At 40.5% G+C, this 20295-nt stretch overlaps 1 protein-coding gene across 1 annotated transcript; it reads right to left on the reverse strand.

Moving 5' to 3' along the window:
* On the reverse strand, nucleotides 1-16798 carry EIF1AX (eukaryotic translation initiation factor 1A X-linked). Its single transcript, XM_066356458.1, has 7 exons — nucleotides 16572-16798; nucleotides 11166-11249; nucleotides 9002-9105; nucleotides 8190-8240; nucleotides 5648-5729; nucleotides 4022-4113; nucleotides 1-2388 (listed from the first exon to the last, which is right to left on the reverse strand). The coding sequence occupies exons 1-7, from the start codon at nucleotides 16585-16587 to the stop codon at nucleotides 2383-2385; spliced, it is 435 nt and encodes a 144-aa protein (XP_066212555.1). The 5' UTR covers nucleotides 16588-16798; the 3' UTR covers nucleotides 1-2382.
* Nucleotides 16799-20295: the final 3497 nt, after the last annotated feature.

Raw genomic sequence — 20295 nt, forward strand, 5'->3', positions numbered from 1 at the left:
TCCAGCTAGGTATTTTATTTGAAACATGCTTTTACTTAATTGATGACTCGGTTGCTCTTTAGTCAATACTGACAGCATTTTTTATCTATTAAAGATGTTATTCAACAACTTATAATATTTACACAGGATAGGTGAGACTAAGTTAAACCACAAGTCACAAAGAGTTTTTATAAGCAACTATATTTACAGTCACAATACCAGAGATCTGGTGAGTAACCGACTGCCACCCCTTAATTAAATACAAGAATTTTCATCATGCATTGTTTACAGGCTCCTTTAAAGGGGGTCTCTTGAAGAAGTCAGATGTTTAGGAAAAATTCAAGTCAAATCTTGGCAAGTCTTTTTTTACACAAACACTTGGTTTGGTTATTTAGCCACCTTAGTAATACAATATATTTATACTCTAACTGGAATAAATACTACATGAAAAATGAAAGCCTATCAAATTCGTTAGTAGTAACTATTACATCTCTTCGCAGGACTTTAAACATTTTCTTTTGGGACACACTTTATAGCATTGTATTTTAGGAATCAGAGTATAACCAAAAAAACTCCCCAAACCCCAAAGAACAGAAAATGCTTTTCTTAAGGACCATTTCCATAATTCATTTGAAATATGAGTTCACTGAAACTACATTTCCACATCAAAGACAATTTAGTAAAATAATCCCTAGTGTTTCTCATATGAGCTACAATTTTATCCTAACTAGTTTAATGATTGATTTGATTTTCAAGGATGCAACAGCACTACACTTAGCTGTTACTAACAAGGTGAGAAGAAATTACTAACAAACATATGGTTTGGGGCCACTGTTGAATGTGTAAAGAATTTTTGGATGAACCATATTAGAGGAGGTAAGCAGAAAAACTACTGTCCGAGCTGCACCGTTCCTACCGTGAACTGTATCAGTTAGAACAAATCAGAAACATGAACCGCAACTGCCCACTCTTAATCTCTATTCTTGACCAGTGTTTTATAGAACCTGACTTTGACTCCACAGCTTGCACACTTAGGAAATTACACTAAGCATGGGATGACAGATTTGTGTTGTTTTTGGAAGAGACGTGAAGGTTTACTGTCTTTTATATTATTTTCTTAGCACGGCCAAGCTATCTGGAGACCAGCAGGACAAAAGCTTCACATGCTACGTGACAGACCTCTTCTTTGAAAGTTGCATTGACTTCAATGTGGCTAGGGAGATCTAACCAGTGTAGCCCTCAGTATCAGGCTACTAGAGTTGATGACAAAAAAAAGGGTGAATCTAGATGCCGAATAACATAACAAGCAAAAAAATCTGTCCACACAATAAAATATACCCTAAATACAAAGGGTATAACACACTCTATAGCATGGAAGTCTTTATTCTGTTTCTCTACCGCAGTTCTTCCATTCAGAAACTGGAGACCACGTTTTCATTAAGATGTTATTCCCTTCTCTTTCTCAGTTTGAGAAAGGCTTAATTTGTACAGGTTGTCATGAAATTTTCATTTACACATAACTGATGTGTTTATAAAGCATTCAAAATTGTAGCTTACATGTACAGGATTTCTGAAATAAAATGATACGACATAACCTTTTTGTTTTGTAAAAATATTCTAGATACATGCATGTGATCAAAACAATCTTCTTGGTCAGGAAATTTCCTATGCACAGTAAGTAAAAAAAAAAAAAAAAAAAGGAAAATGTTGACAACTATATCAGCATTTCCAATGTTACAATACTGGGTGCCACCTAGTGTTCGATTTCTGCAACTACTAACCTGAGAAGTTCAAAATTCCTATTAAAACCCAGGTTCAAAAATCTGCATTTTGAAAAAGCTTTTTTGTTGATGTTTATCATGGCAAAATAAGATTATGAAAAGAATGTATGCGATATCAAAATTAGTATAAAAATAGACACATGCTACTTAAATATGAAAAACACCTAATCATTTCTGACTTCCAATGAAGATTTTTGCCTCTCAAAAATTTTATCAAAACCTCAAGGGTACATGTAGGTCAGTGGAATATAGTCACTGTACAGTCAACAGGCGGGTCAGAACTAGGGCATAATCCATGGGTACAGGGCAAACGTTTATTCCAAACCCGTGTCCTTACTGGAAGTGGTCAGAGTGGGAACGTGAATGCAGTGTTTCGTTGGAAAAAGAGCAGATGTGCCCCTTGAGCATAAGCTCCGTTACACCTAATGAACAGAGTGGGCTTAACGGTTCACTTAATTCAGCACTAACAGTTTTTAAAGAAATACCTTAGAAACAAATCAGTCTGCTTTAACAAATTGCACATCAAATTAACGAAAGTTTTAATCTTTAATAGGCCACAGCCAATAATCCAAATCGTTGAACAATCCTCAGAGAAGTTGGAATGTAAAACGTTGAGGTCAATTTAGATCTGAAAGGAAAAACAACATCAGATCAAATAAAAAATGAGTTTTTGTTCTGCAGCCGCCTACCAGTTAGGGAGCCTCCTCCCCCCCGCAATCTGGGAAACATCCGGTCTGAGGAGGAAGTTCTGTGCACCATGCTTTTCTCAGTTCCGGTCTGCTGCCAGGACATCCTTACAACCTCCCCCGGGATGTTACCTGTTACAGTGAATATGCTCAAAGAGCAGTGCCTCCTTTCGGAGCTAGCGATTTTAAAATTAGGGGTGGAAATGGACACGGGGGGGGGGGGTATTATTTCCTTAAGAAAGAAACAAGGGTAGTTCTGACCAAATACTCCACCCTCCAGTCAACCTGGTCCCAGAGAGTGAAGGCTAGAACACCTATACACCACAGAGAAATGTCTCGGGGAAGAAGGTTCTCAGGTGATAAATGAAGCCACCCCCACAAATGTTCAAGATAACTGCGATCCCCTTAATAAGCACTGTCTTGATCCTCTTTGCCCAGCTAGCCTGCTGGGCCCAGTTCCGAGGAAGCCCTGGCAGCTTCAGAAATTTCTTTCTTAGAAAATCTTTCCCGACTAGGTCCTCAGCCTATCACCTCTGCCTGTGGCTTCCTATTCAGGCGTGTTCTCTGGTTAGGTTCTCAATTCCCGAAGAGGCCTTCTACCCCAGCTCAGCTGTCCAAATGTTTGGATCACCCCTTAACCTGAAACGTCGTAACTGTACGTCAGGTTCTTCTCACAGAATATAACCGATAAATCTGCTGTCAAAGGATCATGAGTAGATATAGATACATGATAACGCAAGTACAGGAAAATGTTAATTGTAGAATCTTGGTGGTGGGTTCTCAGTGTGATGTCCAACTCAGATTTTCCCAATATCACTCTTTATATTTTTGAAAAGCTTTCTATGAATTCTGTTGTACAATCTTGGTCAGGAATAAACTGCTCTAGGTATATGAAAATTTCATCTTTGAAGCAAATCAAACATTAGTATTTTTAGACTTATATACACAGCTGGTTTCAGAACCATATTTTTATTTTAAAAGGGTTGAAAAGAGCCCAAACTAGATTTAAGAGTCATTTCTAATACCCCTCCCAATTATTAAATAAATTCATATTGCCCAAAACTAAGTTTGAATTTCACTTAAATATTATAAGATCAGAAGGGCAATGAGGCATTTACTCCTGTGAGCATCACTGCTTTAACTGCTAAAAAAAAAACCAATACATTTTTCTGAAAATAAGCAAATCAACTCCAAACCAAGAGCTTGCCAACAGTGTATATCCAACAGATAAAATCACATAATGGCAAAAGGCTTTTTGATTTTAACAAAGCTTTTAATGTATGTTGTAATTTCAATGCTTCTTATCAAGCTAGTTCAAACAGGATTCTTCTTTTAATAAGTAGTATTACAACTGGGAGAAAGCATGTTTCTTTGTATTTCTCACAACGAAAGTCCTTAATAGTGATCTCTTTAGACACCCTTAAACGAGTTATGCTCCCAATGTCTAGCATTCAGATTACCTAAGCAACTATCGAACTTTCTAGGGAGAATTGTTGCAAATAGATGAATTCTCAAAGCATAAACAGCTTGACTGACTAGTTATTTACTGAGTACTATAACTACTGAACCACTTACATCATCAATGTCTTCGTCATCGTCTCCAATGTCATCAAACTGGATTTCATCGTCATCTCCAGGACCAAATGTATCAGTCTCATTGATTTTAGCTAAAGAAACAACAAATATACTCATAAACATATTTAAGATGCTATCAAAATGAATAACTGCCCACAAAAAGTGGTTTGATATCAAATTTTGCACCATAAACAGAGACTCCCCAAACGCAAACTTTTAATTAAATCAAAGTTTTATTATCAGAAAAGATCCTAGCTTCAACCTAACAACCCTACTATACAGAACAGTATTTTATACAACAAAACCTCCAACAAAGTGACTGCTAAGTCAAGTTAGAATGTACTTACATTATAATTTTCTTTTGTTTACATACTTTTAGTAAGGCAGGCTTTAATTACACAAACTCTGAAGCTATTACGACTTCCAGCTATGCCTTTTTTTTGTTTTGTTTTTTACGTATTGGTTTGAGAGAGAGGAGCATCAATCTGTTCCTGTCTGCACCCTGACCGGGACTGAACTGGCAACCTCTGCGCTTCGGGATGACGCTCTAACCAACCCAGAAATCAGGCCAGGGCACCAGCTATGCTTTAAAAAAGGTTTGTGCACACGCCAAGAACTCACCAATCAGCAGACTCATCAATCAGAAAGATTTGGTTAAATCACGCTATCACTAAGCAACGAAAATGAACCAGAAAGTGCTAGTCCTATTCCTAGATATATTAATATTTTCTAGATTAGGAATGTCAAGTAATTAATTTTAGCAGGTTTTCCATGGTCTCCAAAGGGAGTGACATTTAAAAAAATAATTAAAAAATAAATATTTTAAAAGAAAAAACCCAGAATGATTTCTTACCATTTTTCATTTTCTATTTTAGGGCATACTTTAAAATGTACACAGTAAAATCAAAATTAAAAAAAAATGTATATAGCATTAGTATAATAATCCTATATGTTTAAAAATTCATAAATGTCTACAAGTATTCTCATGGTCTGGAGACATATCAAAATATAAGATATAGTGGTAATATAAAATGCCATATCGTTTCCATAATATGCAACAGAGCAAACAAAAACCAGTAACTACGAAGTGAAAAATGCAGGCTTATAAAATAGTATGTAAAGTATACTTCCCCTTCGGTAAGGGACTTATTTTTGTTTTACTGAAGTTTTCTGCATTTAGAAGACAGGACTGCTGTATTCGGAGAGGAAACGAAGAACGCTGGCCTAACAAACCCTACGGGACACTGCGACACTGGGTGCAGGAGCCTCTGAAGACTGACTGACAGAAACCAGCAACAGTCCCTAACCACTGTCCTTGTTCCACATCTAAAGGAGACAAATCCTGATGCTGTCTTTGAGAAATGAATTAAAAAAAAACCACTCTAACAAAAATTTTCCTTTCACTGGTACTATGCAGAAGTCCAGGGCTTACAAAGTATAACTCCTCACCAAAAGTATCCTTATTAGAAACAGAATCCAAGTTATTTTCTTAAGGCATCTAGTATTAGGAAGTATAGTCAGTCAAAATAAACAAACCACGTAAGCTCAAAAGTAAATACAAACCCACAAAATTCTACCAAAATTCCACAGCAACCTGACAGATTAAAATAGTAACTCAGACATTACCATGCTCCGGAAGCTCGCCATATGCCTTCAGACTTCTCGCTTCATCTGCATTGTATTTTAAAATTACATCAGCTTTATTATCCTTAAAAAGAGAAAAATAACTTTTAGAGCTGATGGCAAAATATTACATTTTCTCCTACAATCTGAAAAACACGCTCAGGTTTAACCCACTATGAAGCTTGCATACATACAAGAACAATGATCAACAAGCTTAGGGAAGATATTCACAGCTCTCACTTTAATGAGAGTGGAACTGGCCCTGGCCAGTTTGCTCAGTGGTAGAGCAACAACCCGGAGTACGGATGTCCAGGGTTTGACCCCGGGTCGGTGCACACATGGTAAGCGACCATCTGCTTCTCTTCCCCTCCCACTCCCCCTTCTCTCGCTCTTCTCCTCCTGCAGCCAGTTGCACAGTCAGTCTGGGCGTTGCACCCGGGCACTGAGGATAGCTCAGTTGGTTCAAGCATCGGCCCCCCTACAAAGGTCACCAGGTGGATCCTGGTTCAGGTGTATGCAGAAGCCTCTCTCTCTACCGTCCTTCCTCTCACTTTAAAAAAAAAAAAAAAAAAAAAAAAAAGCAGACCTCTGCAGACCCAATCCTGTAAAACTCTTTACCATTACCCTTTGATTAGAAGTCTTTTGAAATATAAAATTGAGAAATGAATTTAAAAAAACTGTACCACAAATTACAAATGATTCAACACTCTAATTCAAAAATGGAGACTGGTATAAGGAGCTAAGGAAATGCATGCACCTTTCCATGCATCAGCAGTTCTTAGGGCAGAACTGATCAGCATCTCCTGTGGAGCTTCTACACCTCCCGACGATTGACCAGTAGAACTGGACTGTGCAGAGAAGCCCAGGGGGACTGTGTTAAAATGCACATTCTGACTTAGGAGGCTTGGGGTGGGGTCCAAGGACCTGCATTTCTCCCATCCAAGTACTAACCAGGCCCGACCCTGCTTAGCTTCCGAGATCAGACAAGATCAGGCACATTCAGGGTGGTATGGCCATAGACAGGACCTGCATTTCTAACAAGTTCCCAAAGCTATTGATGCTACTGGTCCCTGGCAGGGGCAGAGAAGAAGAATTACGGGAGATTAAGAACCAGAAAATGACAATCTTCTGGTCAGAATGTTATACCTTTCAAAACCTTGGTTTCCTATCTGTCAAACAGGGAACTCTTTTTACTTGTGCGATTATTTTTGAGACCAAAAGAAAAAAAAAAAAAGGACATTAAAATGGTATGAATTTAAAGCAGTTTTTCTTAACCTCAGCACTACTGGTCTAGATAATTCTTTCTTATAGGGACTGTCCTGGGCATTGTAGTATGTTTAGCAACATCTCTGGTCTCTACCCACTAGATCAGTTGGCCCCAACCCCCGGGCCACGGACCGATACCGGTCTGAAGAGAAAGAATAAATAACTTACATTATTTCCGTTTTATTTATATTTAAGTCTGAACAATGTTTTATTTTTAAAAAATGACCAGATTCCCTGTTACATCTGTCTAAGACTCACTCTTGATGCTTGTCTGGGTCACGTGATACATTTATCCGTCCCACCCTAAAGGCCGGTCCGTGAAAATATTTTCTGACATTAAACTGGTCCGCGGCCCAAAAAAGGTTGGGGACCACTGCACTAGATAACAGCAGCACTGTCCCCTCTCTCAGTTGTGACAACTAGAAATGTTTCCAGACACTGCCAAATGCCCTGGATGTAAAAACAAATCACCCATGGCTGAGACCCACTGATTTAAAGTAAAGATTTTAACTATCCTGGAATATATATATAGAATTTTTTTAAAAATCAAAGTTATAAAAATAGAAACATTTTGTCACTCACAATGTATCTTAACACATAATGATGAGTTCCAATAGGTAGAACCAAATGAATTTTACTGACCCACAATGTCCCAGGTTGAGATCATGAGGCTTAACTACCATGTTCTTACCTAAGTTCTTATCAAAATTTAGCGTACATACTCACATCATGATTTATACTGTAATTGCACATGTGCCTGTCTTACTCCCACCATTCCCAGGCCGTAAGCATCTCATGGAAAGGGAGTGTCATTATGTAGCCCTGTGAGTAATGGTTTCCAATTTTGATTTCAAAACCTACATTTTTTTTTAATTGGGGTAGGAGGGTCAACATAAGATTACATTTTTATTTGGCCAACTAAGAACACTGATAAAACTACTACTATACACACTATCACTCATTGCAAAAAAGGGAAACTTTGTAAATATCAGAGTAAGAAAAAGGACCATTCAGCTTCATGAAGATTTTGCATGGCTTGTATTCCTTCCACACTGAAAATGTGAATTCCACTGACTGCAGTGGGGAACCATACTCCTTGGAGGGAGTACTCAGTACAATGCCCAAGACAGAAGCAGCCCTTCAGAAATGTTTGCTGATGCAATGGCGAGGGGCACACTGGGCTGGGGCTGATCAGATACAGTCATGACTCTCGGTCCTAATACTAAAGGATCAGCAAAGTCAAGCAAGTGAACAAAAATTTCATTTATTTATTTTTTACCTGGTAGTCTCGTAGACCAACCAATATTATGTCTGAGGTATTTATCCAAACCTATAAAAGAAATAATAAAGAATCAAGAGCAACACTGGGTCAGCACTCCTGTAAACACTATTCACCCGACCATGGTTTAAGTACCTACATGTAGAACTAGGGGAAAAAGACTACAGCAAGCAGCTGTGCGCGTTTCAACTTTTCTGTAATTGCGATGTTTAAAATATACTCTTATTTAACTACTTAACAGTTTATAATTCCAGAGGAATAAATTTAAAATTTAATGTATTTTTTCATAGTGAACCACTTAAAGTGGTTAGTTATCCATCCACTGTAATATAATAGAAAATTAGAAATGGGACTTCATCTCCTTCCCTCCCCTCCTTTATTTGCTAACAAAAGGATTAAAACACCAAAATAATTTTTAAAAACCATAAAATTAGAGTTGGAGGACTTTTACTGGACCTAATTAATAAGTCTGCCCGAACACCTGCTGCGATGGGAAATTAGTCATTACCATCCAAGCAGCCCATTCATGATCACAATTCAGAAAATTTAACATTAACATTAACCTTAATAGCTTGCAGCCTTTCTTCCTTTCCGGACACTGAAAATGTATTAAAAGCCAAGCCATTTGTTTTGCAGAGTCCCTCAATTTGCATTTGTTCATTATTTCCTGATTAAATTCAGGTTAAATATTTTTGGCAGGAATACAACACAGGTGATGCAAGTGACTCTTTAAATACAAAACAAGGTCTGTGGCCCCCCCAAAACACCCCCTCAATCACAAAGGTGTGCTCAATTCAAATCTCCACACCTACCTTTTTCCTCAGTTTCCCTCTGATGTGACACAACCTCTTCACACCGTCAAAACACATTGCTTCTAAGCGGCCGTTCCCCAACATTTTAATGACTTGAGCATACTCTGGGGGAGGGAAAAGAAAAGGGCGTAAGACATTGTGCAACCTTCTGTGTGGGTGACAGAGACAGAGAGAGGGACAGACAGGATGGGGGAGAGAGGAGAAGCATCAACTTAGTCTCCTTAGTTGTTCATTGATTGCTTTCTCATATGTGCCTTGACGGGAGGGTGGGGGCTCCAGTCAAGCCAGCGACCATGGGGTCATGTTTATGATCCCACACTCAAGCTAGAGTCCTCGGGTTTCAAACCTGAGTCCTTTGTGTCCCAGTCCAATGCTCTATCTACTGCGCCACCTCCTGGTCAGGCTACTGTGCAACTTTTGATGAAAGCAACTTAGAGGTCCACATAAAAACTGACCAGAACGTACAGCTGTACTAGCTGGAATAAAGACATGCAGTAAAATAAATGGGAGGGAGTGATACACTCCCGTGCTAGTTAATGGCAGAGCCACGACCAAGCCTCTGACAAGCTGTCCGTTTGCTTTACCTTCGGAGATCAAGGTGGCTTTTCCCAAAATGTACACAGCACTCCTCCCTGATCTCATATTTGAAGCCTTTCCCAATTTTAGACCTCCTTCCCCTTACAACCTTTAGAGGCTAATCTCAACACAACATTTGGAAAATAAAAGTAGCTTAAACATTAATTATGTCTTTATTAAATTAGAATATCTTAATGATTGTTTAAAAAATTTTTGTAAAGCATGAAAGATGTTCTCAGGCAAAATGCCAAACTTCTAATTACATTAGCCTGCACGTGGGCCTGTCCCTTTTGTCATTAAATGACAGAAGACACGGGGTGGGGGGTCGGTGAGGGGGAGTGCACCACTTCTGAACCTTTAGCTCACTGAAGCTGCGCATTAGACTAACCCCCAAAGAGGATATCCACTAACTGACAACTACAGAGATGGCACTTTGAAAGGCTCGGTTATGGGGTTGACACGTAGAACTGAGTTAGTCAGACTGCATACAGTGAACCCAGCTCCTCAACACTCCGGGTCAACTCAAAGACAGCCAGGGGGGAATATGTGCAGGAGGAAAAGCAGAGACGGCCAACATCGCGTCCACTGCTCACGGGGCTAGAACGACTAAGGCCGAGAAACAAAAAGGTCTCCCAGCCTGAACAAATCACCAAAGTTCTATAAAAAGACAATAAAAAAATTCTTTGTAAAAAGTGCTGGAAATTATTGGGATAACCGGAAAATTTTGAACATGAATCATACTGAATATATACTTTCAGGTTCAACTCCCTGGGTGTCCTGCTGTACTTATGTAAGAGGACATACCTCTTCCTAAGAGTCACACAACAAAGTAAGTAGTAAGGGAAAAGGATCACATCGTCTGCAACTAACTCTTAAATGGTTCAGGAAAAACGCACACATGCACGCAAAGGGTCATTTAAGGGAAGTTCTTTGTACTAAATACTGCAGCTTTCTGAAGATTGGAAATTACCCGAAATAAAAATATAAGAAACTAGGATTATATATCTTGGTCTGGCATTTACAAAGTCTTAATCGATTTGAAAAGGTCAAATGTTCAGTTTCATTTTATTCTATTTTATGAAATTATATGCCAATGACACCGGAGAACTGAGGGAAAGGCTTCAGATTCATGCGGCAAGTACCCACGGTCTACCGCACATGCTGTGTAACACCACCTATTATCTACAAAAGCCATTAAACCAGCAGTTACCCACGCTGACGTTGTAGGAGCGGGGCCAGCAGAGAACAGGAAATTTCTGGCGGAGCGGTGGCTAAAACCACGGCACTACATCATGGAACTGCCAAGCAGCACTTCTGAGGCTTAATTCCTCCTGAACTGCGTAACTCATTCTTATGAGTGTTCACGCCAAACAAGGAGACCTACACTGCAGATCCACCACCAATCCTTAATGTGAACCGAGTGTCCCAGGAAACGGTCACTGAGAGAGGCTGTCAAGTGCGGGGGATGAGAAAAGGGGCGTGCGGTTCACTGCTCAGGAATACGGACAGTATCTCATTTAGGTTTAGAAATTAAAATTCCAAAATAATATATATTTCTAAAAGAAACCTAACGTATGAAGACGCTTACCTTGCCCATCTTCTTTGAAGACCAGTTCTCTTTTTTCGGATTCATTCTCATTCTTACCCCTACGTCTATTTTTACCTCCTTTACCTAATGGTTTAAAGAAAGAAAAGACATTATCCACAAAACAGTAGGAAAAAAACCTAAACTAAGTTAAGGCTTATAAAACTGTTGTTAAAAGTCACTTATATTAAAAAGTTCACATAATTTAGTTACTCAATTAATAAATTTATACTCCCCAATCATACTAAATACATATATCTCGTCACTCCTCCAGCCTTCTTGGGGATTCTTTTACATAAAATGCAAACAAACCAAAGCAGATATTATATGAAAGTATATAGATTCTTTTCTGAGGACATCTGCATTCAATGAGCAAACTGCCCTGACTCATAAAGATAACGACCTCTCGGTTGACTACACCGCTCACTGAAGCCCTCCTACAGTGGCCACCATGGGACAATGTGGGAGATACAGCAGGTTTTGATAAGTTTTATGAAAATGTCTCGTCTCTCTTGTCTAATTCCCCCACACCAATGAAAGGTGGGAGTGCAAGGAGATGACTGAAAAGAAAAGAAAAAAGGTAAACTGACAGCCACTGGAATGGGACACACTGATTTTGTGATGGTGGGGCCACTGGAATGGGACACACTGATTTTGTGATGGTGGGGCCACTGGAACGGGACACTGATTTTGTGATGGTGGGGCCACTGGAACGGGACACTGATTTTGTGATGGTGGGGGGAAAGTGACCAGCCTGGCGACCCAGAGTCGGGATTTTATCCTATTGCTGCAGAATACACTGAGCAGGTCATCTGAAGTTAAAGAGCAAGATGCTAACTGCCTGAACTTGAAAGCAAGGAAGATGTTCTTCACAGGTGAATTTGTGGTCTGTACATACAATGAAACACTATTCGGTGTTAACAAGAAATCACTACCAAGCCCTCCAAAGACACGGAGGAACCGGAACCATATATTGCCAAGGGAAAAGAAGCCAATCTGTAAAGGCTGAATAGTATGATTCCAACTATATAACATTTTGGAAGAGGCAAAAATACGGAGAGAGTAAAAAGATCAGTAGTTGTCAAGAGTTGGGGGAAGGACAGGTGAATAATAGGTGGAGCACGTTTTTAGGGCACTGAAACTATTATTCTCTATCATACTGTAATGGTGGATACGTGTCACTATACATTTGTCAAAAACCCATAAAATGTACAACATAAAGAATGAAGCTCAATATAAGCTATGGACTTGAGTTAATAATAAACATCTAGATTGGCTCATGTAAGACGTTAATAGAAGAAATTGGTGGGAGAGGAAGTATCTGAGAACTTTGTACTTTCTTTTCAGTTTTCTATTAATATAAAACTGCTTTAAAAAATAAAATCTATCAAAAAACAACAACCCAAAAAGAAAGGTGCAATAGGGATGCAATCAACAAAACCCATACCCACACTGTGGGGGCAATTCTACAAGGTGATCTGTTCTCTTCACTGAAGACATTATGAAGAAAAAGAAAACACGAATGGATTGGGAACTTACAGATTAAAGGAGACTTAAAAGACTTATCAACCAATGGCAGTAGTAGACTATATGGTCTGATTTGGTGTGGATGGTGTAAGTTTAGCCATGAACTGATGTTGCCTGGGGCCAGGACACAAGTACATGAGGAGTCAATTACACTAGTACACTTTTGTATATACTGTATTTTTTTTTAAAGCCCTTCAATTTTTTTTTATTCATTTTTTTTTTTAGAGAGGAGAGAAAGAGACAGAGAGAGAGAGGAGAGACAGAGAGAGAGAAGGGGGGGAGGACCTGGAAGCATCAACTCCCATATGTGCCTTGACCAGGCAAGCCCTGGGTTTCGAACCGGCGACCTCAGCATTTCCAGGTCGACGCTTTATCCACTGCGCCACCACAGGTCAGGCTGTATATACTGTATTCAAAGTTCTTCCTACTATAAGTTTAAAAATAAAAAGAACAAGAACATATAGCCACCACTGATATAAAAAGATATTCATATCTGCCTATACACACACACACATAAAATGTCTCTAGAGGGGCACATATGAAATAGTTAACAATGCCTGTGAGAAAGAGAACTAGTTGGCAATGGATACATTTAGGAAGAGATTTCACTTTTTATACTTTTGAATCATGAAGATATTTACTATTAAAAAAATATTTTTTAAAAAATACTTCAACTAGGCCCTGGCCGGTTGGCTCAGCGGTAGAGCGTCGGCCTAGCGTGCGGAGGACCCCGGTTCGATTCCCGGCCAGGGCACACAGGAGAAGCGCCCATTTGCTTCTCCACCCCTCCGCCGCACTTTCCTCTCTGTCTCTCTCTTCCCCTCCCGCAGCCAAGGCTCCATTGGAGCAAAGATGGCCCGGGCGCTGGGGATGGCTCTGTGGCCTCTGCCCCAGGCGCTAGAGTGGCTCTGGTCGCAATATGGCGACGCCCAGGATGGGCAGAGCATCGCCCCCTGGTGGGCAGAGCGTCGCCCCATGGTGGGCGTGCCGGGTGGATCCCGGTCGGGCGCATGCGGGAGTCTGTCTGACTGTCTCTCCCCATTTCCAGCTTCAGAAAAATGAAAAAAAAAAAAAAAAAAAAAAAAAAAAAAAAAAAAATACTTCAACTAAAAACAGAGGTGTGACATGATCCTCTGGGTGGGAAAACTGGTCAGAAGGTAACTGTCCTCGCCCTGGCAGGGTAGCTCAATTGGTGCTGTCATGACACGCCAAGGTTGCAGGTTCCATCCCCAGTTCAGGGCACACACAAGAATCAAACAATGAGTGCATAAATGAGTGGAACAACAAATCGACGTTTCTCTCTCTCAACAACAAAAAAGGTTACTGTCCTTACCACACATTGAATGAAGCAGGCTGAGTTAGTCATGAAGAGAGGAAGTTGGAAGCAACCAAGATGTCCTTCAGTAGGTGAATGGACAAACTGCAGTACGAGACCATACACTGGAATATTATTCAGAGCAATAAAAAAAGGAGCACTTCTGAGATGGAAATGAGAGAATTATGACCAGATACAGAGGGAGGGAAGAGTAAAAGAGTAATCCATATACGTATTTCCTAAAAAAGTGGTGACTTTTCTTTCTTCCCCAAACTGTGAGAGACAATTTATTCAGAAAGTCAGAGGGAGAAAAAGTGAACTGTGTGGGCTTAGGAAACATGCTACAGAGGCAAATATAGGGCCCTTGCAGCTTAGGAGAGAGAGGGGCAAGAAAGAATGCCTTGGAGAAAGGAGGTAAGGCAAGGCGCTCCATGGAGAGCCATAGGAGTGGTCATCTTAAAATCAAAGGTAGTCAAGACCTCAAAGTGTGCGAGTACCTTATCCCAAATGCTCGTCAGTGGGCCAAATGATACCCCTTTTCCTGAGGTACTAAGCTGACAGAATCTAGAGGAAATAAGCTAAGAATCAGTCCAAAGCTAAAGTCTTTTGACATATAGTTTAAGGCAATTTATACCCTTATTTGTGTAACCATCATCAAGATTATAGTCACGGGGCTTCTGGCTTTTCCAATAAAGAGAAACAAACACATTTATCTATACATTAAACCTCATCTCGTAAAATTCAGGGGTCTTGAGAAGTACTATTCCTCCAAGTAAGATAACATTGTTTTGACATATATAGGAACAATAAACACTGAGTTCAGAATGGTGTTTCTTCCTCCCTTCTGAGAGGAAGGGAATTGGGGAGGGAGACACAGAGGGCTTTAACTGAATCTGTGTTGTAATTTTCAAGTTTAGAGTAAAGGAGCACCAGCTGCTCACTGCATTATCTACAATTTTTGTATGCCTCAAATGCTTATAAAAGTGATTCATTACTTGTCAATTTACCAGAATTAACCATCCCGATCACCCCTCCTCTATTTTATCACCATGTAATGGAATGAACTTTAAAGGAGGCTAGTGAACCAGATGTGGTTTAATGCAGAAGTCCCGTCCCCTTGAAAACCAAAGGGGAACCTATTATTCACCTAAGGGTGGACTCAACATAAGGCAGGTGACTTAATCCAACAAATATTTATTGAGCATCTATTAAGTGTCAAGTGCTAGCAATCCAATGTGAGTAAGACAGATACTATTATTGCCCTTTACAGCTTAGAGTCAGTCTAGTGAAGGAATTGGAAATCTCATGCTAGAAATAAAAGAGAATAAGATATATACTGAAATGATCCAGTAACCACCTCAGCGGAAATAAGGATTATATAGGTTATGAGGAAATTGTGATTTTTAAAAACCCTATTTTATCACCCTGCCTTTCCCAGAATAAGCAGCAGTAAAATCCTTGCTACAAAATGGACCGATTCGATTTCTAAGGGGACTAAGTTAGAGTGCCCAGAGGGAACTGAACCGAAATATCTCCAGGGATAAAAATGAGTAGTGACAGCTCCAGAGGAAATGAAGTAGAACGAGGAGCCGGCTGTGAAACAGAAAAGAGAACACAAGTAGGCTGAGTCAAGGCAGAAGGTCTCAGGATGAATAATCAAAGGAAACTTCTTGTGGGTTCTGAAATACGCTGCTCTCCTGTCAGAAACACAGTTTTCCCACTTTCTACTTAGAGTTTTGAGAAAACATAAGGATACTTAAAATGCAGAAACGCCCTTAAATCTAAAACGGGAGAATTTCTTCAGGACTGTTCTGCTTTAACCTAAATTAGGCTTTTCCATTTTGGAAATTCTAAACAAACTTATCTTCTCCAGTCTGACAATTTGTGAATGTCGAACTTCAGAATGGAGGGAACTTACTTAAAGTTACTCCCAGCACAATACATATAATAATCTGAAACGCAAGTAGAAAACTTGCCTAAATATGGAACAAGTATTCTGGGGAGAAAACAGTTCAACTCCGTCAAGGGATGGGGCAAGGTAAATTTCTAGAGACGAATGTCAAAAATGCATCCAGGTTCCGACCACAATTTTCAAGAGAAGAGTAGTCTCGACAATATTCAACAACTGTCCGTAAAGAAACCCATGCAGGGGTACCCTATGGTCACTAGAGCGAGCATCACCCTCTGAAAGGGACTGCCTCCAGGGTTTAACGCCCCTCGCCCGGGCAGGCCGAGGACGCCCCGTGCGAAGCCCGGCAGCCCCAGGTGGAGCCTCCTCACAGGTCCCCATCGCGCCGCGGTCACCGTGGCGCCAACGAGGAGCAAACCCACATTCCCCGCAGGAGGCCCTACAAAAATGGCGGCGGCTCCACCCCGATGTGACCAAACTGGAGGACAGGAGGAACTCCCCAGGTCTTCTCCCGAGCCCAGAATCGCCTCGGATGGCCCAGCCGCCGGCAGGCCGGGCGGACAGGAAGGTCAGCGCGGCCTGCCCTATCCCGAAGCCGAAGGCAGAGCAGGGAGACCGGCCCCGCGGAGTCGTGGTCTCGGGGTTCAAGCGGCGTTACCTTTATTCTTGGGCATGGCGGTGACGGCGGCCTCGCGGCGTCTTCGATTCGGACGCTGGCTGCGGCGACTCCTCCACGGGGCACGAGGGGCAACGCGTGGAGCCGCGCGGTATCAAGCAGGCACGAGAGACCGGGTGGCGTGCGCGGGAGTCTCACACGGAGCTCTTCCGAGATCGGCGAGCACACACGCTCCGCCGCAGCAAATGGCGTCGCGTCGGCTTGCGTCGTTTCTCCCCGCCTTGCAACGCCGCCTGGCCCCCCCCCCCCCGTCTCCAATGCGCATGCGTGTGCGATTCACCACACCTCCTCCCCGCCCCTCTGTGAAAGCTGAAAGGACACTTTCCCAGAGCGTTCACTATAGTTAGAACACACGGCAGGCAGAGTCGTGAGCGGGAGGAGGCGGAGGCAGGGAGGATGTGGGCAGGGCCCAGACATCCTAGCAAAGGGCACATTCAGGTAGCGCCCGCTGCTGGGTGACCCCCGAGTTCTTCTCCGTGACAAACCAGTCTCACACGGTTTGGGCAGCTAACTTATCAACTGTAATCTCAGATTTTTTTTTTAAACAGAAGTATTTATGTATTTATTTGCTTGAAAAAAAGATTTTGATCTGTTTTTGGTGCATATTTTTTTAGTTTTTATTTTTAATTTATTGTATTGATATGGTTATGTTAAGCCAAATTCGGAGGGACCCAAAACATGAACGACAGGAACAATGTCCGTCGTTTACACATCAAAGCTTTATTGTCTAGCTTGGCCAAGCGGCGGCAGCTCCAACAGAAATCTGAGGGAGAGCGCCGGCCCTTTGTTCTACCTAGTTTTTATAGTTTTGTAAGTGGGAAATACAGAAGCAAAAATTGTAATTAGGAGCCCTTTACCACTATTGGTTATAGTCATATGTCCTTTAACATGATAGGACCATGTTCAATTTGCAACCCATACATCATTTTGGAGAAAACAAAATTTACAAGTCAGCACAATGGTAGAAAGATGTCTCTTTACATATTAAAAGACATTCCTATATTTCCTAGTGTTCATCTGCTATCTCTCTGTCCTGAGTCACACGTGTTAACCGCACGCATTTACATAGGAGAGGTAGTTTCCGTGGGGACAAATGCCCGCAAATGGCTCATTGCTATAAGAAAAGGTTTATTTTGGCTTTTCTCTTCCTGCACCTGGCTAGCCATTCACCCCTTTCCTCACAGGTGTGGTGGAATGTCTGGGGATCCATGTTTTCCTTCCCTTTGCATTTACAATACAATGCCAAGGGCCATCCTGGTTATGCCAATCACACAGTACAGAGACTATTCTCACAATTTCTCTGCACACCTTAACCCAAATTAATAAAATGTTCTCCAAGCCTCTTAAAATACTAATTCTGTAGTTTTTGGTACCTTATAACACCTGCGGATGAAGTGGCTCAGTGGCTCCTCAGTTACAAGGGGTCCACTCAATTTAACACCCTCTACCTCCCGCATCGTGCTCCCTCACTTCTGCTTTAACGCAGCCCTTCCACGTACCTACTGGGATGGGAGTCTGAGGGGAAGGGCGAGGCTTTCCTGCCATCCCATTACCAAAGCATAACATCTGCACGACATTTGTTACTACTTTATAAATACGTCTTCCCTACCTCGCTGAAAACCTTCTTAGGCTGAAACCAAATCTGTTGCTTACTATTACCAGCACTTAGCAGTGTCTAGCACATAGTAGGTGCCCATTATACACAGGAAGGAAGAAAGGAAGGGAAGGGAGAAGACTTAAATTCAGTGTAAAGGGCTGAATGGTGTCCTCCCAAAATCCACTTGTTGGATTCCTAACTCCTAAATACCTCAGAACACGGCTATGTTTGAAGATAAGGTCTTTATAAAGAGTTGGCAGCTGGAGCCTGACCTGTGGGTGGCACAGCGGATAAAACCCGAACTTGGAATGCTGAGGTCTCAGGTTTGAGGCCCCAGGCTTTTGGGTCAAGGCACATATGGGAGAGTTGATGCTTCCCACTCTTCACCCCTGCCCCTTTCTGCTCCCCCTCTCTGCTAAGAAATCAATCGATTGATCAATATTAAAAAAAAAAAGTGTTGGCACCTTGAACTACCAGACTGTCCATAACTGTTGTAAAATAAACTTCTGCCAGTCTGTGGTACTTTATTGTGGCAGCCCTAGCAAATTAATACACCATAATATAAAATTACTAAAAATGTCTACTGGGAGGGAAAGGTGTAACTGCAGGCCTATAACCCATTCCCTCTCTACCTGCAATCAATGACCTTAAATTTCCTTTTAAATATGTTAATGATATTTACTAGCAGAAAGAAAAGGAAAAGCCCTTATCTCTAAAATGCTTTTAGCAATATATCCTTGATCTATAGAGGTAGCTCATAATAAAACCTGGAATTTATGGATTTATGAGGCATGGTTGGCTGGACAGTGGGGGCTCATCATTTCAATTTTGTTCTGGAGCTAAACCTGATAATTTTGGACTTCTCTAAGAAAAGATTCTCATGTGTGCCTGCTGATTACCGTGTATCCTTTGAATGATTAATCAAGTTTCGTTGGATAAGATCTATGACTGATGTGAGTCTAATTTGACAAAATCTTTAGTCTAAACTTTGCATGGAAAAATTACTTTGTACTTCTTATTAACTCAGAAATAGTTTTAAGTTCTACTAATCCAATTTGATAAATTTATACTTTGGATAGAATAATGTGATGATATGAAGGCTTAATCATCATGTAATCAAAATAATCGGATAAAGGAACATACATGCATTTATTTGAAACTTTATTATATAAATTTTCATTTCTTTTAAAGATTACAAAACCTGTTCTGTGACAGGAATACAAGCAATTTTGTTCCAGGATTACTCATGGATACATCTGAAAGAGCTTAGATTACACATTAATAGCATGATTTGAAAACTTCCCAGATTAGACTCTTAAGTAAAACAATTTAAAGTATTCGGTGATATTTAATCCTTTACAAGCATTTCTTAATTATGGCAGCAGTGCCAAGCATTTGATGTGATTTAACCACCAATAAAAGGTACAATACATATGAATTCATGATTTGGTACCTTGGGCTTCTAGCATGCCTTACTAGAGAGAAACTAGTATAAAGTAAGATCATATAGAATAGTAGAAAAATACTTGTGATTTTTTTTTAAAAACTGTAGATGCCCACCCCATTCCCACCCATGGCCACAAATGCAAAATAATTACATCCCTTAGGTGTAGACTTTCCCTTTTGTGTAGGGTACAAGTTAAGATAAACCTATTAAGATAAACCTGTACATAATTTTAATTAAAAACTCATCACCCATAATTATTAAGGATGCTAAGAAATGGCAATACCTTGAAGCATTTTTTAATGAAAAAACAAAAGCTTTAGATGGAACACTACACTTAAGAGAAACACAAACCCAAACCTTTATCCTTATGCCCTTGCTTTGTATTTAAAAGTTCTACTTTAAATACTTGTTTGAAAAACTCAGTATACAGTTCATTCAGTACTATAGTGATAATAGGAGTAAAGATTTTCACTTCCATCAGTGAACTAATCTACTTAGAAGACTATTATAGCAACTCTCTTCTCACATACGTTTACATAATATTGTACTCAAATGGTATGTGCTCTAAAGAGGTTTTGAGGTTTGCACCTCTGAACTTAGTCTCTAAATTTTCCTTTCCACTAATTTCTATTCAATGTCATATACTTTGCTATTTGCTCTGG

This window comes from Saccopteryx leptura, chromosome X (assembly GCF_036850995.1).
Source record: "Saccopteryx leptura isolate mSacLep1 chromosome X, mSacLep1_pri_phased_curated, whole genome shotgun sequence".
Lineage (NCBI taxonomy): Eukaryota > Metazoa > Chordata > Mammalia > Chiroptera > Emballonuridae > Saccopteryx > Saccopteryx leptura.